Source organism: Lolium rigidum, unplaced genomic scaffold, assembly GCF_022539505.1.
Source record: "Lolium rigidum isolate FL_2022 unplaced genomic scaffold, APGP_CSIRO_Lrig_0.1 contig_62246_1, whole genome shotgun sequence".
NCBI lineage: Eukaryota > Viridiplantae > Streptophyta > Magnoliopsida > Poales > Poaceae > Lolium > Lolium rigidum.
The window spans coordinates 49,700-66,159 of NW_025901157.1; the positions used below are offsets into that span (position 1 = coordinate 49,700).

At 47.0% G+C, this 16,460-nt stretch overlaps 2 protein-coding genes across 2 annotated transcripts; both read right to left on the reverse strand.

The window, feature by feature from the left end:
- Positions 1-42: 42 nt before the first annotated feature.
- LOC124681965 (DNA repair protein RAD51 homolog 2-like) lies at positions 43-4,304 on the reverse strand. Its single transcript, XM_047216736.1, has 12 exons — positions 4,221-4,304; positions 4,021-4,134; positions 3,764-3,913; positions 3,382-3,485; positions 3,231-3,294; positions 3,049-3,104; positions 2,718-2,798; positions 1,899-1,970; positions 1,705-1,796; positions 1,509-1,625; positions 607-750; positions 43-526 (listed from the first exon to the last, which is right to left on the reverse strand). Exons 1-12 carry the CDS (start codon positions 4,302-4,304, stop codon positions 498-500), a joined length of 1,107 nt encoding a protein of 368 aa, XP_047072692.1. The 3' UTR covers positions 43-497.
- A 6,673-nt stretch (positions 4,305-10,977) lies between these two features.
- Positions 10,978-16,059, reverse strand: LOC124681958 (wall-associated receptor kinase 2-like). The gene is made up of 3 exons (XM_047216727.1): positions 15,153-16,059; positions 14,770-14,931; positions 10,978-12,069 (listed from the first exon to the last, which is right to left on the reverse strand). The coding sequence occupies exons 1-3, from the start codon at positions 16,057-16,059 to the stop codon at positions 11,084-11,086; spliced, it is 2,055 nt and encodes a 684-aa protein (XP_047072683.1). The 3' UTR covers positions 10,978-11,083.
- Between the last annotated feature and the right edge of the window lie 401 nt (positions 16,060-16,460).

Below are 16,460 nucleotides of genomic sequence, written 5' to 3' on the forward strand. Positions count from 1 at the left end.
ATTCCCTGAGCTTGGTGCTACATACTAAAAGGAAAACTTCACTTGGATTGTTGTGCGGCGGTACATAACAACTTGCAAGAATCAGAGTTGTCTACAGAAACTTGATCTAAACTGGAGGAGAAAATGAGATTTTTATCTCTAGCAACTAATAATCCCTTCAACAAACGTAATCAGATTAGAAAATCCTAATACTCTAACCTATATACTAACAAGGCTTCTACCCAATATACTATGCACATATCTTGCCTCTGCTTTTCGTCATGACAAGTGGAAGTGGCATAAGCACACTCATCACCATTCTTAAGCTTCTTTCCGATCATCTCCTGCAGATCCACGAATGCAAACGTGTTGAGGATTCGTCCTCAGTTTTCAAAGGGCACAGGACCAGCACAGTTTGCACCAAAATACATTCACGTGTGTTCTCAAAGCTGGTACCGGTTAACAGATGAGAATGCAGGATTGTCCATGTTGCTGCAACTGCAGTAGCATTCAAATGGTCATTCTCCCAGACCCAGCAGATTTTGCCCTGAGAAAAGTCTGTGTTAGAATGACCAATGGAAGGAAGAGCAAAGGCTTGAGCTCATTATGTGTCGACAATAACTGTACCTTGGCAGCGGATCGAGGTTATCTCAGGACCTGACACATCAATTCCTTCATCAGTTAGCAATGTAATGCCAGATGATTCCACAATGAAAGGAAATGCTACAGCTGGAGACATGGGAGATTTCGCCACCTTGATGAACCTGTGACCTGTGGGCAACAGGTAAATGCAACACTGTTATGTGGCTTCACATGGTTACATGAATTCCTGCAGCTTTTCAACCAGATAGTTCACCGATCACTATAATGGATCAAAGAGATTTGAATTAACGGCCATTACGGAAGTTGAAAACCGAATAAGAATTGTTGCAGACCCTCAGGTTTGACTAGGGCTGTTCAAAAATTGAAGCTGTGTGCCATGTTTAGTTACCCAATTCATTTAACAAGCATATGGCTTTCAACACGTTTCGGAAATCTCTTTGGATCAAGGTTTGAACCGTGCCACTGAAGATTCCAAAAGCGTCACGAAACCACAGGTTACCAAACTAACGAACCCCAACAAACCTGGATCCGGTTTCTGGAAAAACGATTTTTTTCACTCCTCTAAACACCTCTAATTAATCCTCCAAACCAAAATGCACATAATTATATCTTTTCTACATCCGAAACTGTAACCTGCGAATTTTGAAAATCTTAGAATAAAAGACAGTTGGTTTTTGAAAATCTTAGAATTGGCACCCTTGTGTGTATCTCTGTGTGCGCACGTGCGTGCGTGATTCGGTGTGTGCCACTTGTTTTGTAGGTCAACAGTCGTAGACTATAAGATGAAGATTAAAAAAAGAGGTACTCCCTCCGTACGCATTTAATCGACGCGGGCCTGTTGAGTATATGTGCATGCTGCTAGTAGATGGCCGCGTCGATTAAAACCGAACCAAGGTAGTAATTAACAGTACATGTATATACAAAACCTGAGTGGGATTCGAAGACTAGACGGATAGTTACAGCATGAGCCCACTGAATTCCTAGAGCAGCAACAAGATGAGATTCAATTCTTTCAACACCATTGCCATCACCCATCTTTTTTACTGCAGGGCACATGAATATCAAGTCAAGTTCAACAAATTGTCCAAACGATAATCTGTTTTCTTGGAATGACGCACAAACCTTCAAACGAGTAATGATAACCATCATCGTTACTTTGGCTGCGGACTTGGTTTGTAACTACAACTGGAATTCTTGCGAACTCTGCTATAGACCTGCAGGACAGAAAAGAAAACGAGAAGCATTTAGCAGGATCACCAGTGTAGCCAAAACAAATATATAAGGGAAGCTATGAATATTAGGTCCAGGAAGCACACTTAAGAAATGAAAGAGCCCATCTTAGAGGGTGTTGCGTGAAACCTGTCGTACTTGTACCTCTTTCGTTGTCCCTGCCACATGTATGTTGAAGTAAGATATTAGAAAATTAAATATTCTCTTGTTAACATAAGAATGAACCATACTAGAAGAGGCAAACTTGCATGGGATATCCAGATGGAGTTAAAACATGGCAACCATTCATACTAAAGCGCCACTACACAACTGCAATGTATAGGGACAAGCTTCTACAGCAATGCAATAACGAGCCAGAGCATAGCAGTCCCACTGTCACAGCCCTTTCTCAGCTTTGGGCAGATATTCACCTAGAGTGCGTTTCGGGGTACGCGATTGTTCCCGGTCCTATTTTCGGTTTGTAGGTGTTGAGTGGTGGCTTCGGGTTGCGTGATGTATTTTCTTTATCCGTTTCTTTGTGGTATGATTCAATAAAATGCAATAAAAAGCCGTATGCATTGATTGATGCAGAGGCTGGGGCTACCCCATTTCGAAAAAATTTAAAACAGTGTCCTTTGTAATTGAGACCAAAAGCTATAATTATAAAAGGCATTGTAGATTATTTAACTCATAGTTCTATATAAAACCTACCACGCACACTTTATAGCATGTTAATGTACCACCAAATATCTGGTCATTTTTTAGGAACTTGGGACAATTTATTGATTTAATATTTCAAAGTTTAATATGCTGAAGCAACTGCAATACTCATTATCAAAGCTATCATTAGCTGATCATTCTAAAAAATATCATTGTTTGAATCAAAAGCAAAAGGAAAACAATATATTCTAGTGTTCATATCTTACGAGGATGTGAGAGCAGCCACGCTGTCAACAATAAGTAACTTGACATCGTTCTGGAGTAGAGTCACCTTCATCTGCTCCAAACTGTACAAGTGCAAGGAAAACATCAAAATGACATTTGAGTGTTTTGCAGTATGATGAATTTCTCTTACACGCATAAATGATGAGGAACATCCTAGTAATTCACAAAAATTAAAACAACGACCATAACGTATTGGGTAGAAGAAGAGCATTTCAAGAGTCATTAATGAAGGTGTTTGATCCTTCACGGACCCTGAACATCAATCACTGGACATCAGCCTTCAAATGGTTGAGTGTCAGAAAAAAAACTTACCTCTTTGTGAAATCAGATAACGATGTTGGTCGCATCACTAGGATCCTGCCAGCCATCTGCGGCAAAAGAAAGAGAATGCATGAAACAACAGATGAAGAAGTCACCTAAGTGAGCACAAAAGTGCAAACTAGAAAGATGAAGCAATTCATGATGTAGATAAGTAGATGATGAATTATATTAACCTTCTGTGCCAAGCCTTCTTGCCTGAATACTTGCGGAAAGCTTTTCTGACCTATCTCGATCATCCTGCAAATATCGCGAAGGTTGAGGACTACAAATATTTCCTAAATGACATGCTTGGAACATGTGAGTAGCAAGCTGAAACTAAGCTACCTCCGTGAAGAGAACTTGGATTCAGTGTCAATATACACAACTCGACCGTTTAAGCCCCCGTAGCATTCTGGTAATGTTGCCAACAGTGCAAGCTTCAGGCAAAGCTGCAGAGCGTGCAAACATTCAATAAATCTTTACTGAATGTATATAATATAGTACTACCACAATTGCTGAGGAGAAAAGTTAGATTCGATATAAACACATGAGGCCCATTACTTCTACTCTCTGTTGCATCTTGCACGCCCATGTAAGCACGCGGATACACGAATTAGTTCACATTCAGGAACACACAAGACCCACATATACACCACATATAATCCCATGTAAGCACGCGGATACAGCGAAATTACAGAGAGCAAAATCCTGAAGCGGAGCGTCTCACCTGCGTCTTGCCGATCCCCGAGGGCCCGACGACTTCGGTGAGCTTCCCCAGGGGGATGCCTCCGCCCAGCGCCTCATCGAGCCCGCAGAGCGTGGTGGGCAGCCGGCCGCCGCCTCCCAGCCTGACCCGCTCCTCCAGGAGCGTGAGCGCCTGCGCAAATCAGACGCAAAACGAGCCCAGCTAGGTAAGGCCAAACCCACATTTCATTAATCGCTCGGAAACCCGAAGCGCCGAGGGAGGCGAGGCGGCGGGGGTACCGTTTGGCAGGGTGGGCAGGCGAACTCGCTGACGTGGGAGACGGCGGCGCGGGCGGTGAGGATGCCGGCGTCGAGCAGGGCCATGAGCTCCACCTCCGGTAGCGACAGCACGTCCTGTCCTGGGGCGGAGGAGGAGGTTAGAGGCGGCGGGCGGTTGGGCGAGAAGGGGGGACGCGCGGGGCGGGGAGGGGATGGCTGACCTTGGCGGTGGTGAGGCGGCGCGCGGCGAGGAGGTGGGCGAGGTGGGGAGGCAGCCGCATCTCCGAGACCAGCTTGTTGGCCATGGCTGCCGCTGGACTGGAGAGCTCGCGGTGCGGGGCGGGGCGGGGAGGAGAGCGCGGATTTGGGGAGAAATACGGAAATGCGAGATTTCGAAATTTTCAGTTCCATTTGCGCGTATCGTTTTGCCTACCGCTCCACAAATTCTAAACAAATTTTTTGGATGTAGAGGACGCACGTATGTGTGTGGCACGTCAGCGAAAATTCCATCTATTTGTCCAAGTTGTTGGAACGGGCTAAGAGCATGTCCAACCACGTCCCCCAAAACGTCCTCAAAACGTATCCGGATCGAGCATTTGGGGACGTGTTTTATTTGTGCTACGTTTGGGAGATGTCGTTCCTCAGCCGCGTCCCTCAAACGTTGTTCCCAAATAGAAATTCAAATAGTTTGTATTCAAAAGATATTGTTTTCACCGAAGTCGTCGCGATCAGAGTAGCCGTGATTAAAGTATTGGACGCGAGATCATATTACAGACCGACGTAAATTAGAAGAAGGAGTTAACCTCGTCGTGATCTGTCTGGTCTGCATGCTCCATCGCCGACGCCGAGTCAAAGGCCGACGAAGGTATACTAGCAGATGCTGTCGCAGACGCGTCTGCTGGCTCTTGCTCCGGAGTTGGGGTTGCAGCCGCTGCCTCGGCCGCCACGGCCGCCGCCATTTTGGCTTCGACGTCATCGAGGATCTGGCCTTTGAAGAAGTTGTGCGCCGCCCGCGTTCGGGGACACATTCCTTCTGTCGACGCTATCTTGAGCTCCATCTTCTCCTCTTGCCTCTTCAGCAGCGCCGCCCACCTTTCGTCGACCTTTTTGTCGCCGAGCAAGGTCGAGGAGTCCTCGGTGAGGCACTGCGTGAACGTCGCCTGCGACTTCTCGGTCGACGATCGTCGGCCAAGGCGGCCTTGGCAGCCTTGTTGCCGATAGGGCGCCCTGCCGATGTTGCCAGCGGCGCATCCAGATCAATGATGCCTTTCCCCTTCGACAACGACTGGCGCGTCAACCGTCATTTATTGTTCGTTTTGAGCTTGCTATAGCAATGCATGAGTGCGAAAGACCTATTCCCTTCCGAGTACCTTCGGTACAACTCCATGGCCTTGTCAAACTAACCAAAGGAAATGCAATCATATCATCGAACAAACTAGGCGCTAAATGAAATGCAATCAGATCGTCGAACAAAGATTACCGTAGAAAAAGACGTACCACGTCGCTGATGTTCGCGCCGCTGTCGGCTCTGGTCTCGGCCTCGTGATGGTACCCATGGAACAAGTTCACCGACGCCTGGATGATGGCCCAACGCATCGACATTGCCTTTTGGCTCCTCTTCATTCTTACTTTGCGGTAATTGGCGTTGACTAGCTTGCGCTCGTTGAACTCCACTTTGATCCTCGCCCAATACTTTCTATATTTTTGGTTGGCGCCGATGATGGAGTCATGGCTCACCGTCGTCCACGACTCGCAGAGACATTGATCCTCCGGAACCGTCCACTTGGGACATGTGCCCGAGGCCTTCTTCACACCGGTCGCGTCAACCTCCACGAGATCATCTACATCCTCCGCGGCACCCGCATTGTCCTCTTCGTCACCGCCCTCTTCATCCTCGTCGTCTACCCCCTCATCGCCCTCCTCCTCCTCCTCCTCCTCATCCACCTCCTCACCACCGGCGAATTAGAGCGGCCCCCTGCGGCCAGTAAACGGGGCGTCATCCGCACCGGGGCCTGGCTCGCGCTGGGTCGCTTGCTCGTACGCCAGGGAGTAGAACATGGCGTTGGGGTTGAAGCCGCCATGCGGCAGCGCATCCTCCTACCGCGGCGACAAGTTTGGCGTCACGCACTCAGGAGTGGCGGAGGGGCTATCGTTGTAGAACCTGGATGTCGACGGAGACTGCACTCCCGGAATGTACACTGGTGCCGACGCAGTCCATGGGCTCGCGTTGGTGGTCGCGATACACGCGGTCAACGCCTGCTGCTGCGCGCGTGCCGCCACCGTCTTCTTCTCCTGCTGTGTCGCCCTCCGCTCCGCCGTCGACAGCTTGCGGCGCAGGCAGTCTTGGTGCCATTCATCGTCGGCCCATCCTTCCGGCCTCTTCTTCGGAGGCGGTGCCTTCCGCGGCTTCGCGAAGGGCGCCTTCGCCCCTTTCGTCCCATAGCCCGGCGGCTTGGTGGCCACTTTCTTGGGCGCTTTTTTTGTCTTGTCGGCGGCGCCATGGATGGGGAGAGGTAGCGGCGGCGGGAGGGACGGCAGGATAGGTGGTGAAATGTGTTGGGAGCACAGAAATGCGCGGCGGGAGAGCCGTGATGTGGCGGGAGAGGGGGACGAACTTTTTTCCTATGCCGCTGACGCGTCGGCCCCGCCACACCTCGCCTCTTTTTTCGCTGTGTCCGGCGTGCCCCGAGCGTCTCCTGTGTACCGGGGACGAACTCGGGACGCTGGACACCGTATTGGACCGTGCCGAATAAAAAGAGGCTTTGAGATACGCGGTTGGAAACATTTTTTGTTCGTTGTACCTCAAATCCCTTGAGGGACGCGGCTGAGATGAGATGCTCTAACAAGCGTGATAGCAGAGTTGTTGTGGCCTTAGTACAAAGGGCCAGTGATTACTTTGTTTCGCAGCTTCTTCCGGTATTCTGGATCAGAGGATAAGGCAGACCATGTCTTATAGACATATTTGCATCGGCAAAAAGGCTTGTATTCTAGCTGGAAGAGGATATCGACAACTAGATTATCAGTTAACTTGGACGCAGTAACTTCCTTATGAAGATTCGTGTCTTTATGTTGGCTTATTGTCACTGAAAAGAAAGTCCGACACTTGTTAGAAAAATAAATTGATCACTTAAAGTAAAAAAAAACCGTTCCCTTTGAAAAACACCACGTGAACTGGGCCAAATTGGCTGAAACCAGATCAGCTTTCAGCCCAAACTCACACAGGCAGCCCAACTTAGGCAGCACAGCGAGGAGGCCAGCGCGAAGACCACCTGCACCGGCGGCGTACCTCCCGACTGCGCGGTTCCCTGGCGGCGGCTCCTCCGGCCTCTCCTCCGTGGTGCGTCCTCCCTCCACCATCTCTTCTCTCGTCCCCTCTTGATCTCTTCCTGTTCCATGGTGTAATGTTAGTTTTGAGGATTCTATAATTACTAAGGCGATTGAGCATTGATTTAAGCGGGGATGGATGCTGTTGAAGTTTCACACGGGCAATCTCCCTTCTCCCCTAATCCTCTTATATTCTTCTGATTGTATGATTTTTTCTTGCCTCTGTGTGTGTTTTTATTAATAAGGAGTTTCCCCCGATTTCCATTAAAGAAACCATAGCAGTCTGTTACATAAAGTTACCAAAAGAGAAAAGCAAAAGCAAAACAAAAACTGCAAGACAAGCAGTAGCCGATAAAAAAAAATATAACACCACATACAGAGCGAGATATATAAGAACAGCTAATTTGATTTAGAACACAACAGATGAGAACGTAAAGCCTCCAGACCACATCAACAAACTTATGTATTCTCCTGTAATCCTTTGTGTATGGGCAGAACTCTTATATTTTCCTTTATTCCTCTTATATTCTCCCCTAATCCATTTGTTTTTTAATCTTGAATTCACGTGGAGTTGACGGTGATGGACTGATGGTAGCGAACTCAATGATGGAGCAAGCTTTTACTGATATTTTTGTAAAGCACAATCTTTCAATGGTATTTTTCTGAAGTCTGGTACAGAACCAATTTTCCCTGAAGATTATTGTTCGCGTCGGGTGGCAGTGAAGAACTAAAAGGGTAGGCGTCTATACTGGAGAGAGTTAGAGAGATGTGTGCAGAGGAGAGTGGTTGTGGGCTATTGGGATTTGGTCCCGCCGTGTCCTCTCGGCTCCATAACAAAAAACATTCCAAAATTTTCGAAATAAAAACTATTCCACCTTTATCTTTTTATATTTCACGACAATTTTTTTTGCAACTTTCAAATTCAATAGGATTTTAATTCAACAAGTTAGGGTATTCTAAAAGTATTTCTGATCTAGAACTTGCTAAAGCCATTGCTATTCTCAAAGTTCTCGAGCTGGCGCATGAATAGGCATCAATATCTTCTAATCATGTCAGGCTGCGTCTCTGTGAATCATAGGCTGAAGTCCCGAGCACCTGAAGGTTTTGTATTCAGCCCTATTCTCAGCGACATTACGTATGAGGTTGCATTCTTCCCTGCTAGAGCTAGTGAGATTGCACATTACAAATCATTTTCTTATGCTCTTCCTCTGGAGCATATGCGTGAGAATATTTGTAACAATACTGATATTGATTTTATTAAATAAAGTGCCGAGCACGCTCTTGAAAATAAATACTAACAACTTCAAGTTCAGTCATCGGTGTTCACTGTCCCATATTTTCCGGCACAAGTGCTATTTTGATGTTGGGGTGTACTTGCATGCTAGTTGATCTAGTCTTCAGGGATGTCCAATATGGTAAGCATCATTGTTTCAGTACAGCTTGTATGAATTATTATGTCTCTTTAGTCTGACTATTTATTTAGATAAAAAGTCATAGGCCCGACGTTAAATTAATAACGCCTTCAACGGTGAAACATATACAAGATGCTGATCCCAGCTTACAGGATAGCACTGCACACACACACACAAGACAAGGTCCAACCTAGGCCACAAATGCTGACAACGCGAGCAGCCGGCACGACTATTACAGTCTACGAGGAGGAAGAGCGAGCGCATGGCAAGATACGTTGTCGGACCGGTGCCCACCCTAGCACGGGTGAACCGACAACAACCACATGGGCCAGACAACACCACCATCGCGGACGCCACCAGGGCCACCACAGGGAATCAACTAACACAGCAAGGGCACCAGGAGAGAACGCTTCGAGAAACACGGCGGGTGCATAGCACAAAGGAAGCTTTGCCGAAGAGGGCAGACTGAGGAGGACCTCTGCCACCCAAACAACGGAGAGACGCACGGCGTGTGATCTCCAAGGTGGCATCTTCAAGAAGAGCACAGCACATAAGCGCCGCTGCCACCCGATCCGGGGATCTTGGGTTTTCACCCGGAGAACGTGAAAAGGACCGAGCACCGCCACAACGACGCCTTCAAGAAGGGGACGACTTTCGCGGACGCCCGTCGTGGCCCAGGAGGGCAAGGGTTTCCCCCGGCAGGTGTAGGCAACTTTCCACACAGGGTAGCTGCCGTTGCCCTCGCAACAACTGTACCACCATCACACCACTCGGCTAGACGGCACCACGCCATCACCAGAGTCCATGGCACGCTCGCCAACCAACCAGACTCCAACCGTCCAGGGCCGCCGCCCTGGGAATCCAACTCCGAGAACTGCCGAAATGAGTAATATCGCTGCGAGAACACAACATGTAGTGGCAGGAACTCGGCCACCTGCACTATCACAGGCGAGTATACCGTGTTAATATGACTATTAGTATGTAACTTTGAATTTCATTTGAGTTTGATTAATACCGTGTGCGTCTTGAAGTTTGCTTTTCCCTTTCGCAATCTTTGTCCCAGGCGACTATTACCACATAATATCACATCCTTCCTAAACTAAAAAGGAAAAATGTCTCCAATCCACTTCCAACATTCTCAAGACTCTCTCAAAAAAACAAAGACTCTGGCCCATAGCTCTCAAGTTCAGAAAATAATTGAACTCTCCCGCATCACCGCTTTAGTAGATCTTGACCATTCTCTCCACTGCTTTCTTGTCTGAAAAATCTTTTTCTCCATCGACTCCTAGATCCATACCAAGTCTCAAAAGTTGTCAGGAACCCATGATGCTGTAATTTGTTCTAATGCGAAAAGGCTTCATGAATTATGACTGGGTTGCTTCTTGCTGCATGCTGACCTGGATTGGCACAACTCAATGAGGTCAACCCGGAAAAAAATCTGTAATGAAAAGTAGAAGAAAAGGCATTCCAGTTCATCATGCATATGCTTAAACCATTAAATCAAGGTAAGTGGAGGCTCTTCATATTTTATCCCAGGAGACCCATGATAAAGCAACAAGGCCCAGGCTCCTTGAAATACATCCCTCATATCCATCTATTGCTAAGAAACCACATCTTATTCAACTTGAGAATCGCTCAGAATTTTTTTCGAAAAGGGCACCTCACAACTAAATGCCGTCGAAGTGCACGGCCAGCTTATGCATCTATTCAGCAATGAAAGTTCAAGAACATCACATCTGTTCCCAGCCAAAATCAGAAAGAACCTCATCAATTAATGCCATCTCTTCAGCAATGGAAGTTCAAGAACATCACATCTGTTCCCAGCCAAAATCAGAAAGAACCTCATAAATTAATGCGTGGCATTACAAATCATGTGTGATCCTACGAATTGCAACATAAATTTACCAAAAAATTGAAACCTTTGTCCTTGTCAGATCAATATATATATATATATATCCTCAAATCACTCTGGTGCATAATCACAAGGAATCACTGAAACTGAAAACATACGCTTAAGAATAAGAAATCTATACTCAAGAATATCTAGCTGATTTCAGAGCTTTTGACTAAATATTTTAATGGAATAAACTATTTACTAATTATCACATTGAAGTTTTTAGGAGAAAGAGCAGATCGAAACAATAGCAGCAGAAATTTAATTAATTAACCAATACATTTGTTCAAATAAAACACAACATTACTCACTATAATATTACAAATTTACTGGAAATAAAGATGGCCTCCCTGCTTATCACAATAGCAAATACAATACAGGTTCAAATAGTCATAGTTGCCTATTTTATTGGACATGGCATACGTGTTGTGTAAACTCAACTCAGGAAAGCAACTTATAGCAAAGATCTATTTAATGTGGCAAGGCGTGCCACAACATCTGTCATTGATGGTCTGGGATCCACATCAATATTAAGACATTCTACAGCAATCCCTGCCAGGGCCTCAAGGAGTTCCAAATCTTCTGTTGCTGCAATTTCCTGATCAAACAACTCTGTTGCTTTCTTCCTTTCTTTGTGACATTCAAGAAAACTCGCCACTAAGCTGTTATTGTCTCTGTGAGTGGCCTTCTTCCTGCTAATGACTTCTAAGATGACAACCCCAAAACTGTAGACATCACTTTTTTCGGTCAATCGGCCTGTTTGTAGGTAGACTGGATCCATATAAGTCATGTCACCAATGACGTTTGCGGTGTGGTCCTTATCTATTGCAATCAACCTCGATATGCCAAAGTCTGAGAGCTTTGGCACAAAGTTTTCATTCAAAAGTATATTTGCCGGTTTAACATCACCGTGCAGGATTTTGGTGTGGGCCTGTGAATGCATATAAGCTAGACCATGTGCTGCTTCTTTAATAATACTTAGACGCACATCTAAGCTGAGAGGCACCTTGTTGTCACCCTTGTGAAGAGTGTCATCCAGGCTTCCTTTGGAGATGAACTCATACACTAGCATTGGGGTATCCACTTCTAAGCAACAACCTACAAGCTTAACGATATTCTTGTGGATGACTTGAGACTGGATGATGACTTCATTTGCAAACTGCGTGCTCTCCATCACATTGCTGCGAATTGGTTTCTTTACTGCGACAAGTTCATTATCAACAAGCCCCTTGTAGACTTCACCGAAGCCACCTTTTCCGATTATATTACCACTCTTCAATATTTTCTTGAGCTCCTCCTTTTTGAAAAGCTTTATAACTTTTGCCTTCTCCAAGGTAAGACCACCATTTTTCTCATAAAACTCTTTGGTCTTCCGCCTCTCTTTTCGAATAATAATGATGAATGTCATTATTGCGATGGCAAGAATACCACCTATTATACCTACATGGATAAAGAAAAAAATTCATTGACTAAAATTTTCGATTATTGATCTCTTAGTTAAAGAGAGCAAGTTAATCTTAAGATTGCAAACTTTAACAAAAAGGACACCTCCTCCATTCAAAAAAATAAGACGTACGGAGTATAAATTTAGTCAAAAGTCAATGTTCCTTATGTTTGACCAAGCTTATAGACAAAACCATGAACATCTAGAATGCAAAATTGAAACCAATAGACCGGCCACTTAATTTAGTTTGATGTTAAATATCGTAGATGTTGATATTTTTCTTCGTATTTATAGTCAAACTTCACAGTATTTCATTTTTGACTGAATTTATAAGACTTATATTTTGGTTCAGAGGTAGTATTAAGATACCGAAATTGAATGTAATACACAATTCCGATTTTACATGATATAAGATATTGTCATCTGGTGACTGAAACTTTGTTTAATTTAGGTCAATCTTCGTAAGAGCATCTCCACCGGCGGCCCCGATAGCGATTTGGGGGCCGGCGTCGTTTTTGGGCTCGCACCGGCGCGCCCCAAACTGCGCCGGCCGTTTTTCGAGCCCAATAGAATAGCCGGCACCCTGTGCCGGCCCCTTCGCCAAGGGCGCGAATCGGGCGCGCCGGCGCCTCGCAGAACGATGGTTTTCGCGGGTGGGGGCGCCTTGTCAGCGAGAGGACGCGACGGTTCGCATCGGCCGCGACGCGGGAAGGTTGGTCGTCGGCGTTTGATGGCCTCCCGCGCGGAAACCGAGGAGGCCATGAGAGCAGCGACTGGCCACGCGGCGTCCAGTGCTACTGCTAGTTCATACACCGTCCAACACCGCCGCTCCATTCTCTCCTCTCCACCACCTCCGCTCCATTCTCTCCTCTCCACATCAAAATGTCTCGCCGTCTGAAGACCACGTACTCCATGCTTGGCCTCAACGGTCGCGCGCTGCCTCCGCCACCACCGCAGCCGCAGCCGGAGCCCGAGCCGGAGCCGCAGGCCGACGACGACTACAACACCGACGAGGACGCAGTCCCACGGTTCGCGGCGTGGGACAAGGTCTACGTCGCAGCCGCGGAAGAAGAGGCGGTGGAGGAGGCAGCGGAGGAGGCAGTGGAGGAGAGGCAGAGCAGTCGGGGCAGCCGCCGCAGGCCCCCGCCCACCAGGAGCAGGCGGCGATCCTCGCGTCGCTGAACGGGCAGCGATACAAGCGGTTGAAGGAGGAGGAGCGCGAGTTCATCAACGACGCGAACCTCCAGCACGCCCTCGAGATCTCGCGCCAGCGAGCGGCCACGGAGGAAGCGGAACGCCGCCTCATGGAGGCGGAGCGACAGAGGCTCGCAGAACTCAATGCCTATCGGCACTACGAGGCCTTCGCCCGCTAGGTGGCGAGGCGCGCCGAGATCGCCGCTTCTCGGGAAAGGCTGGAAGCGCGGGGACATCGCCGTCGGCAAGCCCCTACGACGCAGGCCGCCATGCTCCACCGCCAGATGCGCGAAGCAAGGGAGGAGAAGCGGCGGGCACGGTCGCAGGCGCCAATGGCGAAGAACGACGATGAGGCAGGGCCGTCGAGCGGCCCAACCGACGGCCAGTAGATAGGATTAAGTTTTAGTTTTAGTTATGTTTAAATTCGAGCTACCTTTCTATGAATTTCCTATGAATTTCAGTTTTTAAATATCATTTTAAATTTCAAAATCTATCGGGGCCGCCGTTTTTGGGGCGCCGGTGTGGGAGCAGCATCCCCAAATGGAGGATGCTGTGCTGGCGCCCCCCAAACGGAGGTGCCGGCGCCCCTGCCGGCGCCTATTTGGGGGCTACCGGTGGAGATGCTCTAACTCCTCTCTCCTTCTACACATAACCCATGCAACACTCAGGTAGACCTAGGAGAGCTTGAAATACCCACTGTCTATTTCGAGTCTAACTTGGCTAATATTTTGACAAACAAAATATCAATCTTATGTCAACCAAAGCATACCATTGCATTCATGGGTTTCTTAAGATGCTCCAGATTACCTCACATGATTAGGATAAGGTTTAAATCTCAACCATTTATTGATGGAGGTTAGTTGGGCTTTAATTTGAAAAAGGTTAAGAAGGTATTAACAGAAAGATCCTACCCTAAAAAATATAAACAGTTCCACAACAACAATATTTCGCACACGGTTGAGTAATATTTTCTCTCTCAAGCAATTAATTTTAACATTGAGTTACAATCTAGGAGTATTGAATTATCAATGTCATTAAACATATTCCTTTAATTCATTCTATACAATTGTTTCCATAAACTCTTGCTAATTACGTGAAATAGATCAGGTGCAAAGACATCATTAGAAAGAGGCATCTTACCTTCTTACAAGGTAATACATCACCCTACCTGTTTAGATCAATGAATTGATAGTCTAGAAATATTTTGAGAGCATCTTAGAATCTCTCAGCATTCATATCCGAAAGGAGTCTCCAACAGTATGCTTTTGGTGACATCTAACTCATATTTTGCTAGTTGAATTATTCATCAAAGTTTGCCTATAAATACGAAGTTGTCTTGTATCCAAAGACAGAGACAGTATACAAAATACAGAGAGGAACTACATTCAGTTATACATTCATTTTTTGTGGTGTGAAATTTTATGCTATGGAGAAAGAATAATATTTAGGAAAGAGACAAAGTAGTTAGCGAACACACTGAGAAGTAAATTGTCTGAGGTTACCTATGCAAATCTGTGCAACTAGTGGAAACTTTCGAGTACATAGTATAATTCTCGCGTCATCGCTTCTGTAACCTGAAGGACAGGTGCATAGATACGATCCTTCGGTGTTCTCGCATTCACCTTTGCAGGGATACTTGTTTGAATCTGCACATTCATTTATATCTGTGTTGCACAAATTCACAAAACTATGATTAGGACATTGATTGAAGAAAATCATATTTCTAGGCACGACCTAATTCGTGTTAGAAAACCTTCAGTCAGATTTCTCTACGTTTGACCGCTGATGAGCACACAAACTAGTAGTAAAAAATAGTTCCACATCGATTGAAAAATCATGAGAAGTTGAAACAGGCTAAAACTTAAAAGGGAGTAGCAATACTTACTCGTGCATCCGTTGACAACGTAGGCGTTGCCCTCGTAGCCATCGGAGCAGCTGCAGTTGTAGCCAGGCCCATTGGTGGTGTCAACGCACTTACTGTGGTTGCTCACGCAGGCGTACTTGGGGGTGGTGGTCTTGGCCGCTTGGGTGCAGGATAGTATGTCGCTGGAGACGGAGTTGTTGCCGCGGATGGCCCAGTCTAGCCACACCGGGGAGGTCCGGTTCTTGTCCTTGAGCAGGTCGGAGCGCTTGAAGGTGTAGTTTGTCTTGTCGACGAGGAAGGCGTAGTCGCACGGGCTGTAGTCCATCATGCCGGTGTGGTCGTACGTCCGGAATTCAAACCAGTTGTCGGTGAGCCCCGGCGGGATGTCGACATGGCAGCACCCGACGCCGGCGCACTGGCCGTCCTGGGCGCTCGCCGAGTTGTTGCAGTAGGTCATGCACCCCGTGTAGTAGGCGTAGGGGTTGTTGGTGCCCTCGGTACTCGTGCTTGTCGTGCGCCCAAAGGTGTTACAGCCGAGGACGACGACCATGTTGTGCGTGTTGGAGATGCGGTACACGCCTTCCTTGTTCATTTCTGTCGTACCATAGCTATAGTCCTCCCACGTGCTTGGTTTGGAGGCGTTGTAGCACATCCACGCCACGGGGAGGATCACCAGCGACTGTGCAGGATCCACTGAAAGGTGCACCACCTGGAGGGAGGTGCCGGCGAGCACAGGGCCATTGTTGATGCAGTCGATCTCGAAGCCCTTGCGGGAGCAGCCGCTGCCGATGCCGAAAGGGTAGGGGATGTCCACGTCGCCGCAGCTCGCCTGGCAACCAGGAGCCACGGTGAGGCTCTCGGCCGTCTTGGTGGTGGCTGCTGCTGCAGCCAGTAGCAGAGCGGGAAGCAAGAATAATGGGGTCGACATTGCTTGGATGACCAGCTGATGCCTGATGAACGTTGAAGGTGATCACTGTCTTATAGCTGAACAATCGATTTGGTCAGCAATCTCTCAGCCAATGACATGCGATTTCTAAGTCCGTCGTCATTTATATTTGTTGTTGCGCTATCTCTAGAGAGATGCAATTATATGCGCAAGAAGATGACTAAGGCCTTACCAATGCACATTATAATAGGCAAAGTGCTGACGAGGAGTGTAAAGTTGCATTCTACCTAACATATAACCCTCACACCCAATCATAGTAACTTGTACAGCTCCTGAAATCACGTATTCACAACAAGTGTCGTATACATATTACACCAGTCACTAGGCCACCTTACTCCCTGACTAGCCTGAAAAGAACCGAATAGTCTAATCATGGAAGCTGT

Excerpts from the sequence above, each read along its gene's own strand:
- LOC124681965 (XM_047216736.1), bottom strand. The coding sequence starts at position 4,304 with ATGGCCAACAAGCTGGTCTCGGAGATGCGGCTGCCTCCCCACCTCGCC. Across the intron at positions 3,295-3,381 it reads TCCAAGTTCTCTTCACGGAG|GATGATCGAGATAGGTCAGA; the intron begins GTAGCTTAGTTT and ends CGATATTTGCAG. Across the intron at positions 2,799-3,048 it reads TTATCTGATTTCACAAAGAG|TTTGGAGCAGATGAAGGTGA; the intron begins GTAAGTTTTTTT and ends GCACTTGTACAG.
- LOC124681958 (XM_047216727.1), bottom strand. The coding sequence starts at position 16,059 with ATGTCGACCCCATTATTCTTGCTTCCCGCTCTGCTACTGGCTGCAGCA. Across the intron at positions 14,932-15,152 it reads CGTTGTCAACGGATGCACGA|ATATAAATGAATGTGCAGAT; the intron begins GTAAGTATTGCT and ends TGTGCAACACAG. Across the intron at positions 12,070-14,769 it reads AGTTGCACAGATTTGCATAG|GTATAATAGGTGGTATTCTT; the intron begins GTAACCTCAGAC and ends TTATCCATGTAG.